General features: G+C 46.8%; 1 protein-coding gene and 1 pseudogene across 4 annotated transcripts in view; one reads left to right on the forward strand and one right to left on the reverse strand.

The window, feature by feature from the left end:
- The window catches only part of PCBD2 (pterin-4 alpha-carbinolamine dehydratase 2), a 44,813-nt gene that overhangs the window by 10,597 nt on the left and 13,001 nt on the right, over nucleotides 1–21,215 (reverse strand). Inside the window, exon 3 of one of the 4 annotated variants that reach the window (XM_058677602.1) lies at nucleotides 5,487–5,567. The exons of 2 other annotated variants lie outside the window; for them this stretch is intronic. In XM_058677602.1, the coding sequence (XP_058533585.1) occupies nucleotides 5,487–5,567 (81 nt within the window). Of the gene's footprint in view, nucleotides 1–3,149; nucleotides 3,210–5,486; nucleotides 5,568–21,215 lie in introns of those variants that run through there. One more of the 4 variants, XM_058677603.1, reaches the window with a different exon arrangement.
- On the forward strand, nucleotides 6,044–6,393 carry LOC118760108 (translation machinery-associated protein 7-like; annotated as a pseudogene).

Genomic DNA, 21,215 nt, shown 5'->3' on the forward strand with positions numbered 1-21,215 from the left:
CACAATTGCTATGGAAGGAAATGATATTTATGTCTGATTAGAAATGAAAACACTATTACATAAATCAGTTTGGGCATTTCTTCACGTCTTGAAACATGATCGGCAATTTACTCTAATTGGTGATCAAGGAAACTATCTTGTGATCAATTAAAGTAATTACCAGATTCCGGCAACACAACCTACCTTAATTTCAGCTAGAGTCTGCACTTCTTCAACTTTAATTAAAAATAATGAAAATTATTAAGCAAAATTCAAGGCAAGATCATTGCCAAGCACGCATATGTCACAGGGCGGGACCTTCTCTTGGTGTTGGTGACTTATCAATCACATAAACTTCACTTGGGTCACCATGGGAAGGTGTTTTTTGCCCCAAATATGAGTGCATGTCTCACCATGACTTTCACATGGAAAACACTGTCCACGGTTACGGCCACTGCAGAGCAAACATCAGCTCTCAATTTTCAGGCAACACAAGAATATTCTCCACTATGATTACGAGCAACAGAACCAACCAAGATATTTGTGATCCATGCTTTCTCCGTTTGGCCTGGCAGCTGTATTTTGAGCACTGTGGTCAACTGCACAGACTCCAGGGTCAGAGACCTGGGTTCAGTTCCTAGCTTTGCCACATACCAGCAATAAGATCTCAGAAAAATGAATCTTTGAAACAAGCTTCAGCTTCCTCATACATAGAAGGGGGCTAATTCATGCAACTCCTTTGCAGAATGCCTGGTATGACAGAATGCTGGTGATAGCCACTGTGTGTGGCTGCAAATTCCCTTCCAAAGTTAGCCAAAAAGCAACGTGGAGACTACCAAAAAATCCACCTGTGCAAGAATAAAGGAACCCGCAAATCTTTACTAGTTTTTTTTTTAATATAAAAGTAGATTTCTTTGTGGAATGGGCAATGTATCAGGAACATCTTAATGAAGCGATGATCCTGTGTCACTGAGCTAGAGACCACATGCTGTGCTCCCGAGGCCAGTTCCTGGGCATCATGGCAGAAACAACACTCACCACTGGTCTGCCCACCCACTGCTAGATCCACCAAAGAATCCAACATTTCTGGTAACTCAGGCCAAGAATATTCAACTCTTGAGACAAAAACAGGCTTCACCAGGAACTGGGGACAAAGTCCACAAGTTACAGAGCAGTAATGGAGCCAGGCCCAAGGCTGAATCAGTGCTCCCCAGCCAGGGGTAACAAGCACAAGGTCTGCAAGTACACATTCAAATACTATCTCCTGTTACACAGTTAATATTCAAGAGCCTCTTCCAAAAAACCCTCAGTCATCATGTTTGGTAAATATAATACACTTAACAGCCAACTGGAAATATGGGGCAGCCCTTTTAATGCCATGCCACCATCTTCAACATATACACCCAAATGAGAAAGCAAGGTGAAATATTGTTTTCCTTTGTAGAACTAAGAATCATCACTGTGTGAGTGAATTCCTCCTGCATTCCCAAGCTAAGGAAACTCTTCTCTGACAGCGTCTACTGACGTAATCCCATCTTCTCCAGGCGGCAGGGTTGAATCAAAACAAAGACCTCTACACATAATTTCAACTCAGGGACCCCGCTCACTTCAGCTCCAGTTCCAGTTCAAGTTCTCACACTGGATGGACGTCATTTAACGGAGGAATGGCAACCAGCTAACAGCAAACATGTTCAGCAGGATGAGCACAAGCCAAGGGTATCTTTCCCGGCAAAGACACTAGCTGTTTCTTAATTCTACTGTACACAGGTATCAGTCATGCCTACTGCATCTTCATTAGTTACTACTAGGGCAGACCAACTGCTCTACTGGTCAGTGCCCCCTAAGTTTCTCACAGTGCTTCAGCTTTGCTCTCTTGGAAATCAGCACATTTCATGGTTATTTTATCCTGTCTTTCCCCTGAAAGCCGATCAAAGCACCACCCCAGGAGGAATCCAGAGAATAATCTTCCTGGAGTGCGTTAATGTCAAAGCAACTTCAGACGCCTTGCTGCTCACTAGCCGTGAGCAGTGATGCCCCACACAGGTTTGCTTCCCTAAGATGCAGATCATCCTAAAGTGCCAGCTTTCAGGACAGGATAAGGTGGCAGGCACTGCGAAGACGACCACAGCTATCGGCTCATTTTAGCCACTCCTCTAAGAATTAGAATTTAAGCATCTTGACATTGTCATCATTAGCAAATGTGTAAGACTTCATATTTACCTACAAAGATACCCTGGGAATTCAATTTCATGTGTTCAAACAACAACAAAAAAACATAAAATCTGCCCAAATGCATTAAAAATAGGAGCTATGCCTGCTTGTGGCCTGGGAAAGCAGTCGAGGACGGCCCAACGCTTTGGGACCCTGCACCCGTGTGGGAGACCCGGAAGAGGTTCCTGGTTCCTGGCTTCGGATCTGCACAGAACCGGCTTATGCGCTCGCTTGGGGAGTGAATCATCGGATGGAAGATCTTCCTCTCTATCTCTCCTCCTCTCTGTATATCTGCCTTTGTAATAAAAATAAATAAATCTTTTTAAAAAATAGGAGCTGATAGGATAATCATAAAAATGCCCAAACATACTAGCTTACTTTTCTTCTTTATTATCAAGTGGATCCTTTTAAGGGACAGAAGCAAGTGCCAAACAGTTCCAGTCTATGCTGGACGTGATGTCTGACCCCACTATCATAACAGGATTTTAGGCGTCTACTTTGAGAGGCAGACAGAAGAGAAAGGAAACAGCAGAGATTGAGACAGGGTAAAAATGCATCTGCTCACCCTGGAACAGGTTACAAGTGAACTGAAAGTCAAGATCTTCTGAAGGTAATCAAAAGGGCGGGGAAGAGAGAGCCCAGGGCTGTGGGCAGAAGCGGCACCAGCAGTCCTCAACCGAGACTGCAAGAGCAAGGCAGGAGGCTTCCAAAGGAAACAAACCCCACTCACTGGGCTTCCTGGGACGGCACTTTCTACAAACAGCCCCCAGACTCACTCCACTCAGAAAGCAAGATCTCTGGGGCTGCGAAGAGCTCTGCACTGCATCAGCGAATCCACATTGATCCTCTCCTCTCCTTCCTTTTCAGCTGGGAATCCACTTCCCATTTAATAGGTTTTAGGCACAGTTTCTGCTACATCTGCCAATATTTTCTATAAGGAAAAAAAAAAGCACTCAAACCTGGGAGCCTGGCCGGACACACTGCTGACTCCACAGAGGATCTAGCTACGCAGGCCACTGGAAGACAAGAATCTGCCAGACCCGTGGTTCATGGTTCAGAAAACCATGCCAAGCAAGGAGCCCAGGGAAGAAATCATCCTGCAAGTTGTCGGCCTGTGTTTGTCTCAAAGAGCACATGAGTTGTGAACTTGGAAAGGTCCCCGAACCTGTTAGAGGCCTCGGAGAGCAAGCTGAAGCAAGCCACAGATATATTCAGAATTTATCCTCAACCTGTTCTAGCGTGGCTTATAGAGGAACTCCAATCCCTGCAGAGAGGGAAGCTTTTGTGCTTCAAACAGCATGAACATCACTAAATAACTAAAGGAACAGCTTAGCACCTGGGCTATTTTTGGGTCCATGGACTCTTAAGGTCTGGTGGGTGGTGTCACTGTATCTGGGAAAATTAGAATCATCTCAGCTCCAGCTCATCTCTGGCCCCGCGGGATCCCACCCCCTCACCTCTGCCAGCCCCTGTAAATCCGAGGTGCTCCTACTTCTTAACCTCACTGCTGAGCGTGCGAGTCTTCATAAAACCCAGAAAACATCCCATCGGGGGACGGGGAGAAGGCTCCAGTTTGCTCGAATCATCCACAAAGTAATGCTGTGCCTTTTTAAAAATTTACAAATTTTTTTGTGTGTGGCCAAATAAACTAAGCTACCTCCCAAACACAAATGAGAAATTACAACCCTGTGTTGTCATAGACTTGCAAATAATGCTAGTCACTCAGAAAACAGAGGTGAACAAAGGAATAAAAGCTAAAACCTTTTGGTAAAAATATCTATGTATATATTCCTAGATAAACTACCTGAACATGGGCTGCTGGGGCTTTCTTTGGTGTTTCATATACTTCACAATATCCTGGCGGGGGGAGAGTCTGTTTCCCGGAATGTATACAAACAGACGTTTGTTTTTTCTGTCCCCTCGCAGAGCAGCGCCCTGCATGCGCAGGCGAGGCCAGCAGCAGGCACCACACAGCAAGCTCCAGCCCCACATCAGGCCACGCGGCCTCCCAAGCCCAACACGCACGTGATGGCGCCACAGCCAGCCCCCAGCACCAGGCCATACATGCCAGCGGACAGATGGACCAAGTGCGAGTGCTCTGCCACTTGATGCAAATGCCTCACAGAAATTGTTCCCTTTTGTCTTTAAAAGTTTATTATTTCATACCTTATGCAAATCATTCTTTATATATTAGGCAATAATATTTGAGAAATATTCAAGTCAAATTAAAGGCTTCAATAGCCTTGCCAAAAGCACTGTGATTTTCCTATAAAAAAATTATTCCAATTTGTTGATCTTACATAGGATGAAACATACTGTAACAATCTTCATAATTTATGTCCTGTTGGGACACAATGATTTAAAGTAACATAATACAGAGCTGCATCACAGCTAATCTAAACCACCTGACCAGATAAACACCAGCTTCCCTCCTCTCTTCAGCAAGGGCATTTCTGTTTATTGTCATATCATTTCCTCATTCTAGGAACATGCGGAATCAAGGCAGCCAACCTGCATTTCAGTGGGAGGGTGAGCCGGCCGCTCCCACGTCAGGAGACTGGGGAGCATGCAGGTACCAGTGCAATGTCAGGGCTTACAAGACAGAAAACAATCCAGGAATTCCACCCTCAAACTCATTTAGGACGAAGCAAACACGGACCCAGGCGGCACAATGGGGTCCAGGTGCCTGCTGGCAGCCACAGCCTCAGTGGACGCTTTCTGTGTTGTTGTCACTGTCACTGAAGGCAGTATCCCCCCCACAACAAGTGATGGGGCTTTGACCACAAGCCACATTCCTGTCAAGACCTCAGGCACACCCCTCGCCAGGCCCGTGGGCACTGGCCCACCCCCTGGCCACCATCGGGGACCCACCCCAAGGAGCCCCTGCTCTTGAAGACTCTTGGCGGAAGGAACAAAGACCACAACATGGCGCCAACCATGCTTTTTCTGGCCTGCAACTGTCCAGGCGGAGATCACACAGCCGGGCTTGTCCAGAATCCGCATCCTTCCACCCTCCTTGTATGCGCCAGAATCACGAGGCCCAGGGAGAGCCCCCTCAGAGGTTTTCGTGGGGATGGGGGCCAGGGCGAGCGGGGGGGGGGGGGCGGTGTTCTGAAGGAAGGGTTTAAAGTTTCAATCGTGAAGGGAAAAGCTCAGGAACACATGTGCGTTCGGCAGATAACAATTCCCTGAAAATATTTTAAATCAAAACAAAACGCCTGTCTGACCAAATTTCTATAAACTTGGTTGGGGAAGAGGAAAACAAACAATTGTTTAAGGGTGGTTTCAAATATTACTTTCTGCTGTGACTGAGAATTTTCAAAGTTCTTCATGCTCCATTGGCGACGGCTCTGCTTCACGAGCTGTTCTGGTCGGCCCTGCCAAAGAAATGGTCTGATACACTTTATTACAACTTTATCAATTTGCTTACCCAGGCAAATATATGCAATTATCTCTGCCCATAACGGCCAGTGCAAAAGAGGATCCACCCATTGAAAGCAATGAGCTGAGTATTGCAGGGCGGGTGACACAGGCCTGCTGTGCGCCAGGCATCTCTGTGCTCTCCAACCCAGCGCCCCCCGGCGTGCACACAGCAGCCTCCAGGCCCAATGCCACCTGCCCATCCCCGATGCACAGGCCCACCTGACCAATACCATCTTCGAGCTTCACGCAGGCATCGGTACAGGAATGGAGACAGCAGGCCCTGACACTTTCGTCATAGCCTAGAAGCCCTGATTCGCAAAATCACAGAGAAAATGTATTTCCAGAGAATCCTTTTACTAACATCCTGTAACTAGTGTTTTGAACTTGACTGCATGCACATTTGTAAAAATGAAAAAACAGCGGTGGCAGGGTCTGGGGAAGGGGTGGCAGGTGCCATGTCCGGCCGAGAAGGTGGCAAAAAGAAGCCCCTGAAACAACCCAAGAAGCAGGCCAAGGAGATGGATGAGGAGGATAATGCTTTCAAGCAGAAACAGAGGAAGAGAAAAAACTGGAGGAGCTGAAAGCGAAGGCCGTGGGGAAGGGTCCCCTGGCCACAGGTGGAATTAAGAAATCTGGCAAAAAGTAAGCTGCTCCTTGGCACCTGAAGTGATGCTGCCCTCGACCCCACACGTGTCTGAACATCGGGCATCTCGGCCGGAGCATCTTTAGCTGCTCATAGTTAGAATGTAGTGTCACCTTGGAGCCCGTTGTACATTTACAAATAAACTTCTGTAAAAAAAAAAAAAAATGTAAAAACACTGAATTGTAAGCCTGCAGTACCGTACAGAGATGCTGCAAGTGAGCACCATCAATAGTGAGTTTCTGTTAGAAGCGGGGTCATTGTTCGTCCTCACATACTCATAATCTGGAGCTAGCATGTCCCCATGACCTCTGCACCTCGTGATCACCCTGCCAAGCTTTTGGAACCACTTCCACATCAGTCATGCTGCTCCAAAGTCACCAGGGGACACCCACATTCTACCCAAGGGAAGAGGACCTCAGAGGGCAAGGAGCCATAACGTGACTGAGGCCAAGGCCGGACAGCCTGGCAGTCCTGGAGCATCATTTCCACTCATGTGTCAACCTCTGGCTTATCTGCTGGGTTTTCCCCTGGGGAAACCCTCACACCTGTACACGAGGAGACACAGCATGCTTGTTACAAAAATGACAACAATAACAAACACGGGGAAGAACCTACATGTCCATCAAGGACAAAAGGGACAAACCATGATTTATTTCAATATTTTATTTGCAGAGAAACAGAACATTCTGACAGGTACGTACCAGCTGCAGCGCAGTACAAGGGGAAGATCAGACAAGGAATCCAAAGCCTGGCTGCAGGCCCAGGCCTTGTGTTCCCCAGCTAGGTGAGAGGGAAGGATGAATACCAAACACGCAGCTCAGTGCCCGCATGCACTTAGTGCCGTGTACTAAGAGCAGGATGCCTTTGCCACCATCTGATAGCAAAAGGTTTTCGCTTTCGGCATTGACAAGGAATCCCCTGAGCAGACCTCTTCCAGTGGTGATAGGCTCCTGGACCGCAGCACACTCTAACCACTGATTCTGTTCAGCACTGGGGCAGAGAAGGGAAGGGAACTAGGTGAGCTTCTCCGGAACAACTCCCCCAGACCACACCTGCCACAGAGCTCCAACAGGACAACTATGACCGCTAAGTGACGGCAGAGAGAAGGGAGACACCTCCCAGAAGGCAGGGTGGGGTTCAAATCCAAGTTCACCTCCCAATCTTCCTGAAGCACAAAGCCCTGGTGTCAGGCTGTCCTTTTTCTCCCTTTCTCCTTCTTATCTGAAAGTAAATTACAGCAAAACTGAGTTTCCTGTCAATTTCATTTTTAAAAGAGCAAAAGGGAAAGCATTACAGAAGGTTTACCAAAAGAAGGGACAAACACTGCTCTAACATTTTTCCTCCTTGCCCTTTTTTTCCAGTGGTGATATTCATGGAACTGTGAATGCTGAATTAAACCACTATGTCCAGCCAAATGTCTGCTCCATCTTCCATGGCTCGGGAACCTGCACAACCCCACAGCAGGGATCACTTTCAGAAACTGTCTTATGTCACATAGAAGATGGATACAAGAATCTACGTACCTTTTAGAGCCACATCTTCTGGTCATAAACGTGCAGATAAGAGTGTCTGTATAATGGGGGGAACTACAACACATAAGAACTCTCTTTCATTCCTTCCGTATATCTGGTGAAACTATTACATGGGATCAAAAAGTTCTCTTTAGCCGAGCACCCATTCAGCATCTAACGCTTTTAAGCACTAACAATCTGCTGAGTCAAAAAAGTGACAACTAAGCTTGTTGGAACAACTGGCCCACCAAACTTCACACAGCAGAGATATGTCACAGACTCCTCCAAGATGCAGGCAGTGTGTGCTATGGAAATATTCCTGGAGCAAACATCTCAGGGAACCAAGTTCCTATGCTCTAAACATGACTGACAGATATGCCTGTAGACATGCCACCCACCTCCATACATATGACTGTGAACACACCACCCATCTTCACACATGTGACAGTTGACATGCAACCTGCGAGCATACACACGACTGTGGACATGCAATGTACCTCCACACATGACTGGATATGCAACCCACCTGCACATCACATACGAAGAAATGCCACCCACTTCTACACACACATGACCATGGAGATGCCACAACCTCCCCCCATGACTGTAGACATGCCACCTACTTTCACATACATGTAACTGTTGACATGCAACCCAGCAGCACACACAGATGACTATGGACATGCCACCCACCTGTCACCCAGAACCCGCTTTGATCAGAGGGCTCCTGACGTAGGCTGTGAGATGCCCAAGGAGGAAGAATGCAGCAGTGTTTTATGTATTTCTCAGTGAAGGCAAGCTCCCCACTCCCCTCCTGGGCTGCCTCATCTTAGTGCAAGCACCTGCCATTAACTGCAGAAACTGCTCCAACCATGGAGCTCTGAGATGTAATCCTCACCAAACCCCTGGGAGCTGTGACCAGCTGCATACCCAGAGGCAGAATCAAACCAAAACTACATCGTGCTGTGACCACGGGGAGTATCACAAAGTTGGAAATCAACTAGATGGTTCTGAGCAAAGTATATAGCCCACAAAGCCGTGCGTCATGACACCAACAGGGCCAATGCGACAAAGACTACAGTAATACCTGTCTTAAATTCCTAAGACTCATAAAGCACACCATACAATGTGCAGAATTTGAATTCCCACTTTATTGACAAAAGTGGTATTCTTCTTTATTTGCTTATTTATTTTTTTATACTTTTGTTTGAAAGGCTAAGAGGCAGAGACAGAAAGCATCCATCTGCTGGTTCACACTCCAAATGCTCACACAGCCAAGACAGGACCAGGTCAAAGCAGAAGGCCATGAATCAATGTGAGTGTGCACACTTCCCATGCGAGTGGGCAGGGACCCCACGCATGTGAGCCATCACCATTGCCCGCAGGGGTGCACATGAGCAGGAGCCAGGACTAAAACCCAGGGAATCAGATATGGAATGCAGGTGTCTTACGCAGTGCTGTAACTGTTCACCCCCACTTTAAGTCTCTCTGGTTCATGTAAGACCTAATGGATGCAGAAGCACTTGAAGGGTCCCGCAACACAGGCTGCCCCAGTGGGTATAAGGTGCAGGCTCAGCCTCTCTCCCTGGACAGTCACTTTGCCCACCCAGTCTCAGCTTCCTCACCATGTGAAGAAGGGGTAAACCATGACTGGGGAGGGGGAGGGGTCCTCCCGCCATGTGTCCTACTGACCAACATAAGGAGAAAAGTACTGTGTTCTCAAATGGTTTAAAAACAAAACAAACAAACAAACAAAACAGCCCTCACAGCACCAGTGGCGCCCCCTACAGCACCAGTGGAGCCTCCTATGGCAGCAATCATAATTTAGCAAGGGAGGAAATATGTCTGGCACAGGGATGTGTGTGGGGCTGTGAAGTGTTTTACAGAATCCAGGAAAACTCCAAGGGAGGCAGGTATCCAGCTTCCCTCAGCCGCAGAGAGCATGAGGCAAGATCCCAATCAGTATGGGCACTTCCAGAAGCGCCCGCTTGCACCTCCATGAGTATCCCTCTAAAGCTGTGGCTACCTGTGGACAGAAGGCTGTGCCTTCTCCAGGTACGCTGACAGCTGTAGGCCCACACATGGGTCACACAAGGTGTATGCTGTCCAGGAGTCCCCTGGTGGGGTGTGGATGTGGGTATGCAGAGACAGGGGTTTCTGAACCAGTCTGCCTCCTCTTTGCTTCAGGTTTCCCCTAAAACTGCCTCCAAAGATGGTAAGAACTCCTGCTAGAACCTAGCACACACCAAAGGTACATTACACAGGCTCAACAGCTTATGAAGACAAACTTCAGGGAATTTGAAAATATTAAAAAAAAAGTCAACAAAACATGAAAAGCACATTAACCACATTAATACAAGTTCATAATAAAACTATAAATCCTCCCTGTCCACCTACTAAGAAGTTGCGCAGGGCCCGGCGCAACAGCAAAGTAGTTAAGGTCCTCACCTAGAACATGCCAGGATCCCATATGGGCACAAGTTCTAATCCGGCAGCCTCGCTTCCCATCCAGCTCCCTGCTTGGGGCATGGCAAAGCAGTCGAGGATGGCCCAAAGCTTTGGGACCCCGCACCCGTGTGGGAGACCCGGAAAAAGCTCCTGGCTTCTGGCTTTGGATTGGCTTAGCTCCAGCCATTGTGGCCACTGGGGGAATGAACCATCGGGTGGAAGATTTTCCTCTCTGTCTCTCCTCCTCTCTGTATATCTGCCTTTCCAATAAAAATAAATAAATCTTAAAAAAAAAGTCCGTCCGTCCTTCCTTCCTCCCCATGACAGTTCACTACTTCACTACTTTTAGTTAGCTCTAGAAAGTTTCTGTCTGGTGATTTCTGTGAAAATTGCATAATATTCTATATTTTCTTTACATGTATTTCCTTCCAACATTACATGAAGTCAGGTATGTTCAAAATATGATATTTTCCAAAATAAAAGTATAAATAATGAATAGCAGATCAATCTGCTGAAAACAAGGAAAATTAAGGACATTATGAAGTACTTATGCTAACAATGTACGTAAAATTATCAGATTCCAAACATGCATGTAGGCCCCATTTTATTAAAATGTCGAGCCCGGCACAATGGCTCAAAGGCTCAATCCTCACTTTGCATGTGCCAGAATCCCATAGAGACACTGGTTTGTCCCAGCTGCTCACTTCCCATCCAGCTCCCTGCTTGTGGCCTGGGAAAGCAGCAGCGGATGGCCCAAAACCTTGGGATTCTGCACTCACATGAAGACCTGGAAGAAACTCTTGGCTCCTGGCTTCAGAATGGTTCAGCTTTGGCCACTGTCGCCATTTGGGGAGTAACCAGCAGATAGAAGAGCATTCTATCTATCCTTCTCTTTATAAATTTGATCTGCTTTTCCAGCAAAATAAATCTTTTTTGAAAAATGCTTAGAAAACCATAACTAGAAGCTAGCATTGTGATGCAGCAGGCAAATCCACTGCTTGGGAGAATGGCATCCCACATCAAACTTGCTAGCTGCTCCAATTTCAATCCAGCTTTCTACCAACAACCCCGGGGAAAGTGATAGAAGATGGTCCAAGTGCAGCCCAAATGGGAGAGCAGGAGGAAGCTTTTAGCTTCTGCCTAACCATCATGGCCATTTGAGAAGTAAACCAGTGAATGGAAGTTTTCTCTCTCTCTCTCTCTCTCTCTCTCTCGCTCTCTCTCTCTCTCTCTCTCTCTCACTGTTTCAAAGAAATAGTCTTTAAAAATAAAAAACGTATGCCTAAAATAGCTTGTTGGTACAGTGCCTATCATTTGCCACTTGTAATTTAATAAGCACTCAGTGAGTCTACTTACATCAAAAAAGTGGGAAATACTCTGGGTTTTAATGTGACATTTTAAAACCTGATAATAAACTCCGGAAACTGCATTCCAAACACACATTTTTAAAAAGTAATTAAACCTCTCAGACAATACTCAACATCCTATCTTCACAGGTTCCTACTTCCACTCCTTACCGTCCTGTCACCTCTCGGCACCAGCCCTCCAGCCTCTCCTCCTACAGAACTGAAGTTAACGGTTAATTTCTACTGTAGATCAAACTCAAACCCAAGTAGCCCATCCAACACACAAAACTACCACGCAAACAGATTCTTCTGGAAAGTAGGAGAAGCCTCAAAAGAGATAAGACACCCTCTCAGACAATAAACCCCAGCCATTAAACCCCAAAAGTCTTCTGACAGCTACATCCTTCTTACAAACACAAAATAGCCAATTGGTGAAAAAGCTCCTGCGGTCCACCTTTGCCACCATTTCTTGGGGAGAAGGCAGGGAGACATGAGAGGCGAGCCCGATGAAGCCAGTGCTGGCTTCACTTCTCACACCCACATCAACAGCAGCACTGAAGGGTGCAAGATATGCGTGATGAACAGTGACAGGGGTGGCTTGCTGGGCGTGGAGCCGTCAGGAGCTGCAGACGGGCAATCAGACCCTCGAACCCCTATCCTGACAGAGCTAAAACGTTTCCTCGTGTGAGCAACATGACCAGCACTAACAACTCGGCAAAATGATGCTGGATTCTTGGCTCCCAACTGGACAATTTCGTTCTGTAGCAGGAACACTGCCATACAACTTCCCCAAGTCTTCGAGCAGCTTCGGACTGACTTCAAGACACAGTTTCCTTCCAAGCCCGATGAAATGAAAGGCAGAAATCAGCACAAGAACAAAAAAAAAAAAAAAAAAAGGAAAAATTCAAATAACATACATACACTGGTTTGCCACTTTATGAAAAACAAATGAAGAATTACACTCACATCACGCTAATACACCAAGAGGCTGCCAGCGGTTCTCAGGGCAGATGTAACATTTTAGCAAATGTGATTGTTTGTGAACGAAATAATTCTGATCAAAAACTTAATTGCAGCCAAAGTGAGTCCTGCACTGTGTCACCGTAATCCGCTCTGACAGGGAGCAGTGAGTGGAGATTCCTACTGTGAACAGAGCACATGTGAAAGGTCAGCTTTGGCCTGGGACTTCAAACCCGCTAACGTGTAAAACAGTGTGCATTAGAGCCCGGAATGGCTAACCGTGGGATTAGCGGATGTCCGCTGTGCAGGGCTGATGTGCTCCGGGCAGGTAACAGTTAATTGGCAACTGGGCAAAGAGCGTGGCTTTCTTTTTCTTTGCTCTTCCCAACCTTGGCCGACAGAGTCCGGGCTTAATTACAGCCCTAGAATACCACAGTATTAGATTTATAACTTGGTCTCCATGTCACTTCCCAAATGAAGTTCATCTCTAACAATCAAATGAACCAAGAGGTGCACGTTCCTAAGAAATGAATGTCTCCAGATAGAACAAGTAGAAAACAAAAAAACTCATGCGAAATGAACAAATTTGTTCATCCAACAGCAACCATAGTAGTCAAATTTTGTCAAAAGAGGATTTCATTACAAGGAATAAATACTTTATTCTTCTACTACAATCTGAAAAGTCAATTACCCAATACTATTTCACATGCATTAAAAAATCATACGTGAAAATGTGGTTAATACCAGTTTTCGTTTTTCAACATGGAGTGCTATTTATGAAAGAACCAAGCTAAATATTGTCACATAAGTCAAAGCATGCAAAAGTACTTTATACCTATTCAGTGCTGCAAAATTGGTTCAATTGGCTTTAAATTACAGCCATTTCTCCTCTATCTCAGCCACTTATTGCAACAAGGCATTAATGAGTGATAAAAGTTGGCACCACACACCGCAATGACTATTTTAGGATTTAACTAATTTCTGAGCTGAGGGGAAATAATGCTCCTCTCTAGAAATAAGAAGGTCTTTTCTAAACTAAGCTCCATTGCTATTCTCAAAAGCAGCCTTGAAAGGTATGTCTCTGGCCCTTGCACATGCACACACACAACTCCAGGTTCCTCACAGACAAAATCTGGAGGCCTTGAAATTAGCTCCAAGGCAAGGTGGCCTCATCACAGCTCCTCATGTCATGGCACTCACTAACACAGCTAGAAATAAAACTACATGCTGTGCCCACTTGTCTTGGGTTACTGGTGAACTGCCTGCCCCCAGATGTCCAGGCAGAAACTGCAGTAGCCAGAGAGACACGAAGAGGGCACCTCAGGAGCCCAAGGAGCCCAACTCACCGGGACCTCCAAGAAAGAGGTGTCACAACTCACCAGCAAAACAGCTTACAAGGTTCCAACCCAGCCACTGATGGTGGCGCTTTACACTGTGAAGTGATGAACTACACCTGCTAACACTCTAAATTACAATTTCAGCCTGACGTCTAGTCATTTTTTTCATCACCCCAGCTATTTTCAGCATATTAATTCTTGGCTGCCATTCCACTTTCCCGGTAAGACTCAAAAAAGTTTACAAACTTAGCTCCAGAAAGGGGATCAATGGAGCAGAGAACAGCTTCACACAAGCCCCATCTCCGAGCAAGCATGGGAAAGCAGGCTCTGCAGCACAGCAGGCTTGAGGCACCCACATCCCAGAGTGCCTGGGATCTTGTGCTGCCTCCACTTTCAATTCAGCTTCCTAGAAATGTGCCTGGGAAGCAGCACAACACAGCTTGAGAACTTGGGTTCCCATCAACCACAGGGAGAACCAGATGGCGTGCCTGGCTTCTGCCTTTGGCCCAGCCTACCATTAGCTGTTACAGGCATGTGGGGAGTAAACCACACATGCAAGACATATCTCTCCCCCACACCATGTCATTCTTTCAAATAAATAAGTAAATGCTGAGAATTATGTTTTGAAAGGAAATAAATAAAGTGGGCACACATGAGTACTCAAGTTCAGGGTCTGTACTGAGGCGCTTGCGCTACCTGCACCTTGGCCCTCAGCACTCACCATGACCCTGGTCTAGCCCATGGGCGAGATCACTGCCAAGGCAATCACAACTACCAATTCAGAAACAGACTTTGCTTATTTCTTAATTGGTTTATGTTTGCTTACATGGTTTAAAATACGCAACACCCAGAAAATCTGGTTCTCAACAATGAATTAATTTCTGCAACTACCAATAAGTGTGTGACGAGATTTTTCTTTCAGGGGTCATGTCAAAGGGGAGGACACTGAGGAAATTTATCATTCACTGCTTATTTGTAGAGCAGATTCTCTGTAACTTGTAAATTATCCTGATTTACAGTGAATCAATATTGTATTCATAAATGCTGGAAAGCTAGTGAACACATGATATAATGACACCCCCAAAATAATTTTATAACTGCAGGTGTGCAAATCACAACATGTGGGAGATGTCTCAAAGGGTACTGGGGAAGAGAGTGGTTTGGGGAAGGGTCGCACAAAGGAGGAAAGGGGTGAAACAGCACGCCCCCAATCTCCAAGAAGCCTCTAACCCACGTTCCTCGTGCAGCGGCAGACGCCACAGAGCAATCAGGCCTGGGCAGCAGTGTCCGCGGCTGCATTTCAAAAAGCAAAGACAAAATGGCCTCGTAATTTACAATAACCCAATCACAATGCTCATTCTTTTGAGGTTAAATGCTACTGACATAAGCTACACCTGAATCCAATCAATGCAGAGACGTTGAGAAGATTCACACGAAAGGACTAAATTTGTCACAAATGGGTTGGTTTCCGATCTCAATGTAGCCAAGTTGGTTTGCTTTGACCTTCATTGAACAAATCAAGTTAATGGGCACTAGGAGTGCTATAAAACTTAACAATGGAGTGATTTTTAACTTTTAAAATATAGTTATGAAGCAAAATGTTGGATAGCTTCTACAATACTGGAAATCAAATTAAATCTAGATGTTTTTTAACAGTCTTGACAGATATAATCCTAGTTACCATGTAAATTTATGGTAAGCTGCTGTGATATTAGCCACAGGTGCTACTTTTAATATATGAGCCGCATCTGGCTGGGAATAGAATTTCTCAGAGGACTGAAAATGACCTCACTATCAGACAATGGAAGGGGGGGAAAAACAAGACCACTGTGGCATATAAAATGCTGAAGATGTGGCCCACAACTAAATATTTCACATAAAATTCATTTTAACTGTGCAGTTTGTAGGTTAAAGGATATTATGCTTTCAATATTTAAGAGGCGTAGGTATATTTCAACCAAATAGCCAAAAGATTAAGAATGTAAGACAGTTATGAATACCCTGGCTAGGTATAGGATACGAGTTTTTCAACCTTTGATCAAGGTCGGAAAAAATGATGCACTAAGACTTGAAAAGAAAATTTGCTCATGGTTCCCAAGCATGTGACATGATTAGATACCTCCGAGCACACCAGATCCACACAGCAATTATTGGTCAGTCAAGTAGCAGCTCTCCAGGGCCTGGCCTGTACCACTGGTTGCGTTTCTCTGGAGTTGTCCATCAGACCCAATAACACATTCTCAACAAAACAAACTTCATGCTATAAATCGCAAGAAGTATCATTCGGTTTTTTGGAAAACAGGACCATCACCCACAAACATGTGCCTCCCTCCCACCCAATTCCAAAAGATGAAAGTATACGAAACACACAACAGTTTGCGTGAGAGGCCCCTTCCTGAACCACTCAAAAGCCATCATTTGCTAGAGAACTGGCAAGTGTGGAAGTGTGACAGAGGATTTACAAAGATTTAATTTCCTACGAAATAACTCTTCCTGAATTAAACAAGCCTTCTTTATCTGGGGAAAATAAAAGAGTCTCTACAAGAGAAACATTTCTCTAAAAATATTCCTTCATAGCACTGCATTAAGCTGTGAGAACAGTGGTTACAAAGCCCTGTAACATAACATTTTTCCTTCTGGGCTTCTCAAGTCACTTGAGAAGGGGCTTGTTTTCTTAGCTTCAGTAGATCAATTTTATCCCAGTGATGATTTCCACTTGCTTTGTTAACAAGTGCCTTGATCTCAGCCTGATCCCAGGGGCATCAGGGTCCTGAGCATCTTCAGGTTGGCTCCCCTGTGCCTTTGTGCTCCGCTGACAGTGACCAGCGTGCACACAGAAGAGGCAGCTCACAGCTTCACTACAAAGATGGTCACTGCATAAAGGTACAGGCTGACTGAAACATGACCTTCCCATGTAGTACAGCAGTACAGATGACCCACTCCTAAAAATCACAGGGTGTTAAGCCACCACTTCCAACACCAGCTACCCTCATGGGAGTACTGAATAGAGTCCTGAGTGCTCTGCTTCTAAACCAGGTCCCACTTCTGTGTATGGGAAGGCAGCGGAAGCTGGCCCACGCGCTCGGCCTCTGTCGCCCAAAGGGGAGACTGGGCTGGGGTTCAGGGCTCCTGGCTTCAATATGGCTTCTCTTGGGCTATGTGTAGCCATTTGGGGAATAAAACAGCAGACTGAAGATCGATCTTGCCCGCACTCACTCTCCCTCTCTGTCATTGTGCCTTCTAAATGATACATCCTTTTAATAAAATAAAAATTGGGAGGCAAAATATCTTACAGTCATGGAAAATGTTTACTCTGTACAAAAGTGCTAGGAACTAGCAGGTGAGCAGGCCTGTGGCAGCTCTCAAAACAGATAAGCACACACAGTCTCGGAGTCCTCAGGCCACTTGTGTCTTCCCTGGAGACACAACCCGGCTGCAGGAGCCACATGGCACTTTTTCTCTCCTAACTCCAACAGCAGCTCACCCTGAGGCCGAGCAATGGCCTCCTTTCTGACTCAGCACTCACAATTCCAATAGAAGAGCCCTGCAAGTCACAGGCTCAAGACCCCAACTGGACAGAAAGCATCCTCCAAATCAGGTAACTCAAGGACTGAATGCTGCAAGAAAAGGACAGACAAAAGACCAGTCAGAGCTATACCAGCTGCATAAAGGACAGCAGTGCTCTTCCCCGCCAGGCTGGCCTGCACCCACGCCCTGCCCACCCAGTCCTGGTCGCTGCTCAGTCCAACACAGCCCTGGCTCTTCACCATTGTCACCCTCGTGGGGCCTCTGTGCTGTGACGGCGTGGACCTTCTCCATTACCACTCTGTGAGCCTGCACGTCTCCTGCCAGCTCCTCTTCTGGTCAAGCCTCACACAGAGGTTGAGGGAGTTCATCCACTACCTGAGCTTTATCCCCGCACACCTAAGACTCCCCAGGAACCTACAGCCTAGGGCCAAAAGCTACCTTCCTGAAGGTGACATCTAGATGTCCCACAGCTCTTCAAACTATGTCTACACCAGAAATCCTGGTTGCTGCACGCCAACCCCACTCCTCTCCCACACTTTCCCAGCTCAGCAAAGGTGCCCTCCAACGGCCCAGTGCCTCTAGGTGGAGAGCTGGACACCTTGCTCTCCCTCCTGCTCTTCATCTCTCCAGCCCACACAACCCTCCCCCACTTGAAGTCAGAGGAATGCGGCCATGAGTGTAACTGCATTTTCTGTAAGAGGTCTGCGTGCCATCACCGGCTTCTGACCAGGCCAACTGCTAAACACAGCTCCATCAGCCGAGTGGTGCTTCTCTGCTTCTCTGGGAGCTCCAGTCCACTACCATGGGCTGTGTCCACCCCAGAGGACACACACAAGTGCCACCTTTCTGACTTTTCCAGTTTGACTCTCCCACCCCCACCTCGCTCCCTCTTCTCCATCCTCTGATGTTTTCTCGAAAGGCATCTATCTCTGGCTTGCATATTGAGGCCTTCCCTACTGACTTCTCCTATGGAGGAAGGGCTCCCAGTATGGTGGCAGAGGCAGGGGACCATGCTGGCTCACGGCATGTCAGGCACATCGCTTGGTCTAAGCCTTGGTTTTCTCACCTGCAACATGAGACAGGTCTTACTTCACCAGGCTCTATGAGAATGATATGAATTTCTCTGTGTAAAGTCTTCACCATGGAACCTGCCCCAAAGTTCAAGGTCCAACAAGTACTGGCGGTTAGGACCATCTTTCACAGTGCTCCCCATAACCTGCAATTATACATTCACTTTACTAAACATTACACATTATATTTCATTTAATGTGTAACTATACATTGTCCTTTACTCCCAGTTCCCTGAAGATTGGGGCAGGATCTGCCTAACTGCTCGTTCAGTGTCCAGCACACTGCCTCATTTACAGGAGGTGCTCAATAATGGCTTGTTATTTTCCAATATACAAAAACCAGGGTAAACTCTCGGAGAATGGGTGGGACATGGACAAACAAGGGCAGCCCTGGGGAACAGGGTGCCAGAGGGAGAGAAGCAGCCGAATAGAGAAAGAATAGTGCTAGGGCCCTGATTCCAGCCCAGCCATTAACATGGGAGCCATGGTCAAGACACTGCCTAGCCCATGGCTTCCCCATCTCTGCTATGAGGGACGACTGGGTGACCCCTCCGTTCTGTCACAATGCCAACATCTGAGCAAAAATGCTCCTTGCAGACATGCAGAGAGAAAGAGATGGGGATAACTGTGGGCAACTCTGAAATCCTCTGGCCAGATGAGGGACATCCTAAAAGGTACAAGGAAGGCCCTGGGTATTCCTGGGGAGTGAACAGTTTGGTCACAACAAGCAGCCAGTGGGAGCAGGAGTCTACAGGTGGCTCCCAGTCCAACTCGAAGAAGAAGAAGGCAAGTGACCCAGACCAGCAGCACAGTCCTGGGGAAAAGAATGCTGAAGGACAGGCTGGTCCTTGATGAGTGACATCTAGATCTCAGTTCCAGGTCTGAATGCTAGACAGGGTGGTGGCCTCACTGCTGAGAGCAACTATCTGAAAGAAAGAGACACAAGGGTTGGCTTTCAGGAATCTTCAACATCAGGCAGCACTGCTTAAATACCACGTTGCAGGAGGCAAAGGATTTGCCCTGGACCCATCAGACTGGAGTTTAGCTGCACAGAGAAAACAAGTGTATGGGTAAGTGGGGAGGACTCTGTCAACCAATGGACCTTGGAAATATTTCCTCATCATGGAGCAATGAAACCAACAGTGTCTCAGAACTATCCAAATCACTCAAGCAATACTCTTGGAAGATTCTTCTCCATGATGGCGCTTCTTTTTTTTTTTTTTTTTTTTTTAAAAGATTTTATTACTATTGGAAAGCCGGATATACAGAGAGGAGGAGAGACAGAGAGGAAGATCTTCCATCCGATGTTTCACTCCCCAAGTGAGCCGCAACGGGCCGGTGCGTGCCAATCCGATGCCAGGAACCAGGAACCTCTTCCGGGTCTCCCACACGGGTGCGGGGTCCCAAAGCTTTGGGCCATCCTCCACTGCCTTCCCAGGTCACAAGCAGGGAGCTGGATGGGAAGTGGAACTGCTGGGATTAGAACCGGTGCCCATATGGGATCCCGGTGCATTCAAGGCGAGGCTTTAGCCGCTAGGCCATGCCGCCGGGCCCGATGGGGCTTCTTTTTAAAAGAGATATATTTTTTATTGGAAAGTCAGATTTACAGAGAGAAGAAGAGACAGAGAGAAAGATCTCTGTCCACTGGTTCACTCCCCAAGTGGCTGCAACGGCCAGAACTAAGCTAATTTGAAGTCAGGAGCTAGGAGCATCTTTTGGGTCTCCCACATGAGTATAGGGTCACAAAGCTTTCAGTCATCCTCTACTGCTTTCCCAAGTCACAACCAGGGAGCTGGACTAGAAGTGGACCACCTAGGACACAAATTGGGGCCCATATGGGATCCCAGCAGATGCAAGGTGAGGATTTAGCCATTAGGTTATCACAATGGGGTTTCTAAGATTCTAAGATGACATCAAGTGGACATTCCCTGTGCCCAGGTACTGACTTGTTTGTCAGCTAGAAGAAGCTCCTTCCCTTCCTACGCCTTCTCCCCCATACAGGAGAAAAGAGAAGGAAAGGAAATTTAGAAGCATTTGTCACACCCTCCTTCCCTCATTCCTCGACCCCTTCCACCCTAATTAGTGGTCCTCACCAGCATACATCCTTGTCAGTTACACAAATAACATCAAAAATAAAATTATTGGGCCCGGCGGCGTGGCCTAGCGGCTAAAGTCCTCGCCTTGAAAGCCCCGGGATCCCATATGGGCGCCGGTTCTAATCCCGGCAGCTCCACTTCCCATCCAGCTCCCTGCCTGTGGTCTGGGAAAGCAGTCGAGGACGGCCCAATGCATTGGGACCCTGCACCCGCATGGGAGACCCGGAAGAGGTTCCAGGTTCCCGGCTTCGGATTGGCGCACACCGGCCCGTTGCGGCTCACTTGGGGAGTGAAACATCGGATGGAAGATCTTCCTCTCTGTCTCTCCTCCTCTGTGTATATCTGGCTGTAATAAAATGAATAAATCTTTAAAAAAAAATAAAATAAAATAAAATTATTTTGTAAAAAAAGGCAGAGAAAGAAACATTCACTGGTAGCTTCCCAAATGCCCACAATATCCAAAACTGGGCCAGGCAAAAGGCAAAAGCTAAAAACTCAATCTGGGTCTCCCACATGGCTGGCAGGAACTGAAGTCCTTGAACCACCCCTTGCCTCCTCCCAGGGTGCATTAGCAGTAAGTTAGATCAGCAGTGGAGCAGCAAGGGCTTGAACTGAAAGGGACACTTATTTAACCCGCTGTACTACATCAGGCCTGTCCCTCAG

This window comes from Ochotona princeps, chromosome 19 (genome assembly GCF_030435755.1).
Source record: "Ochotona princeps isolate mOchPri1 chromosome 19, mOchPri1.hap1, whole genome shotgun sequence".
Taxonomy (NCBI): Eukaryota; Metazoa; Chordata; class Mammalia; order Lagomorpha; family Ochotonidae; genus Ochotona; species Ochotona princeps.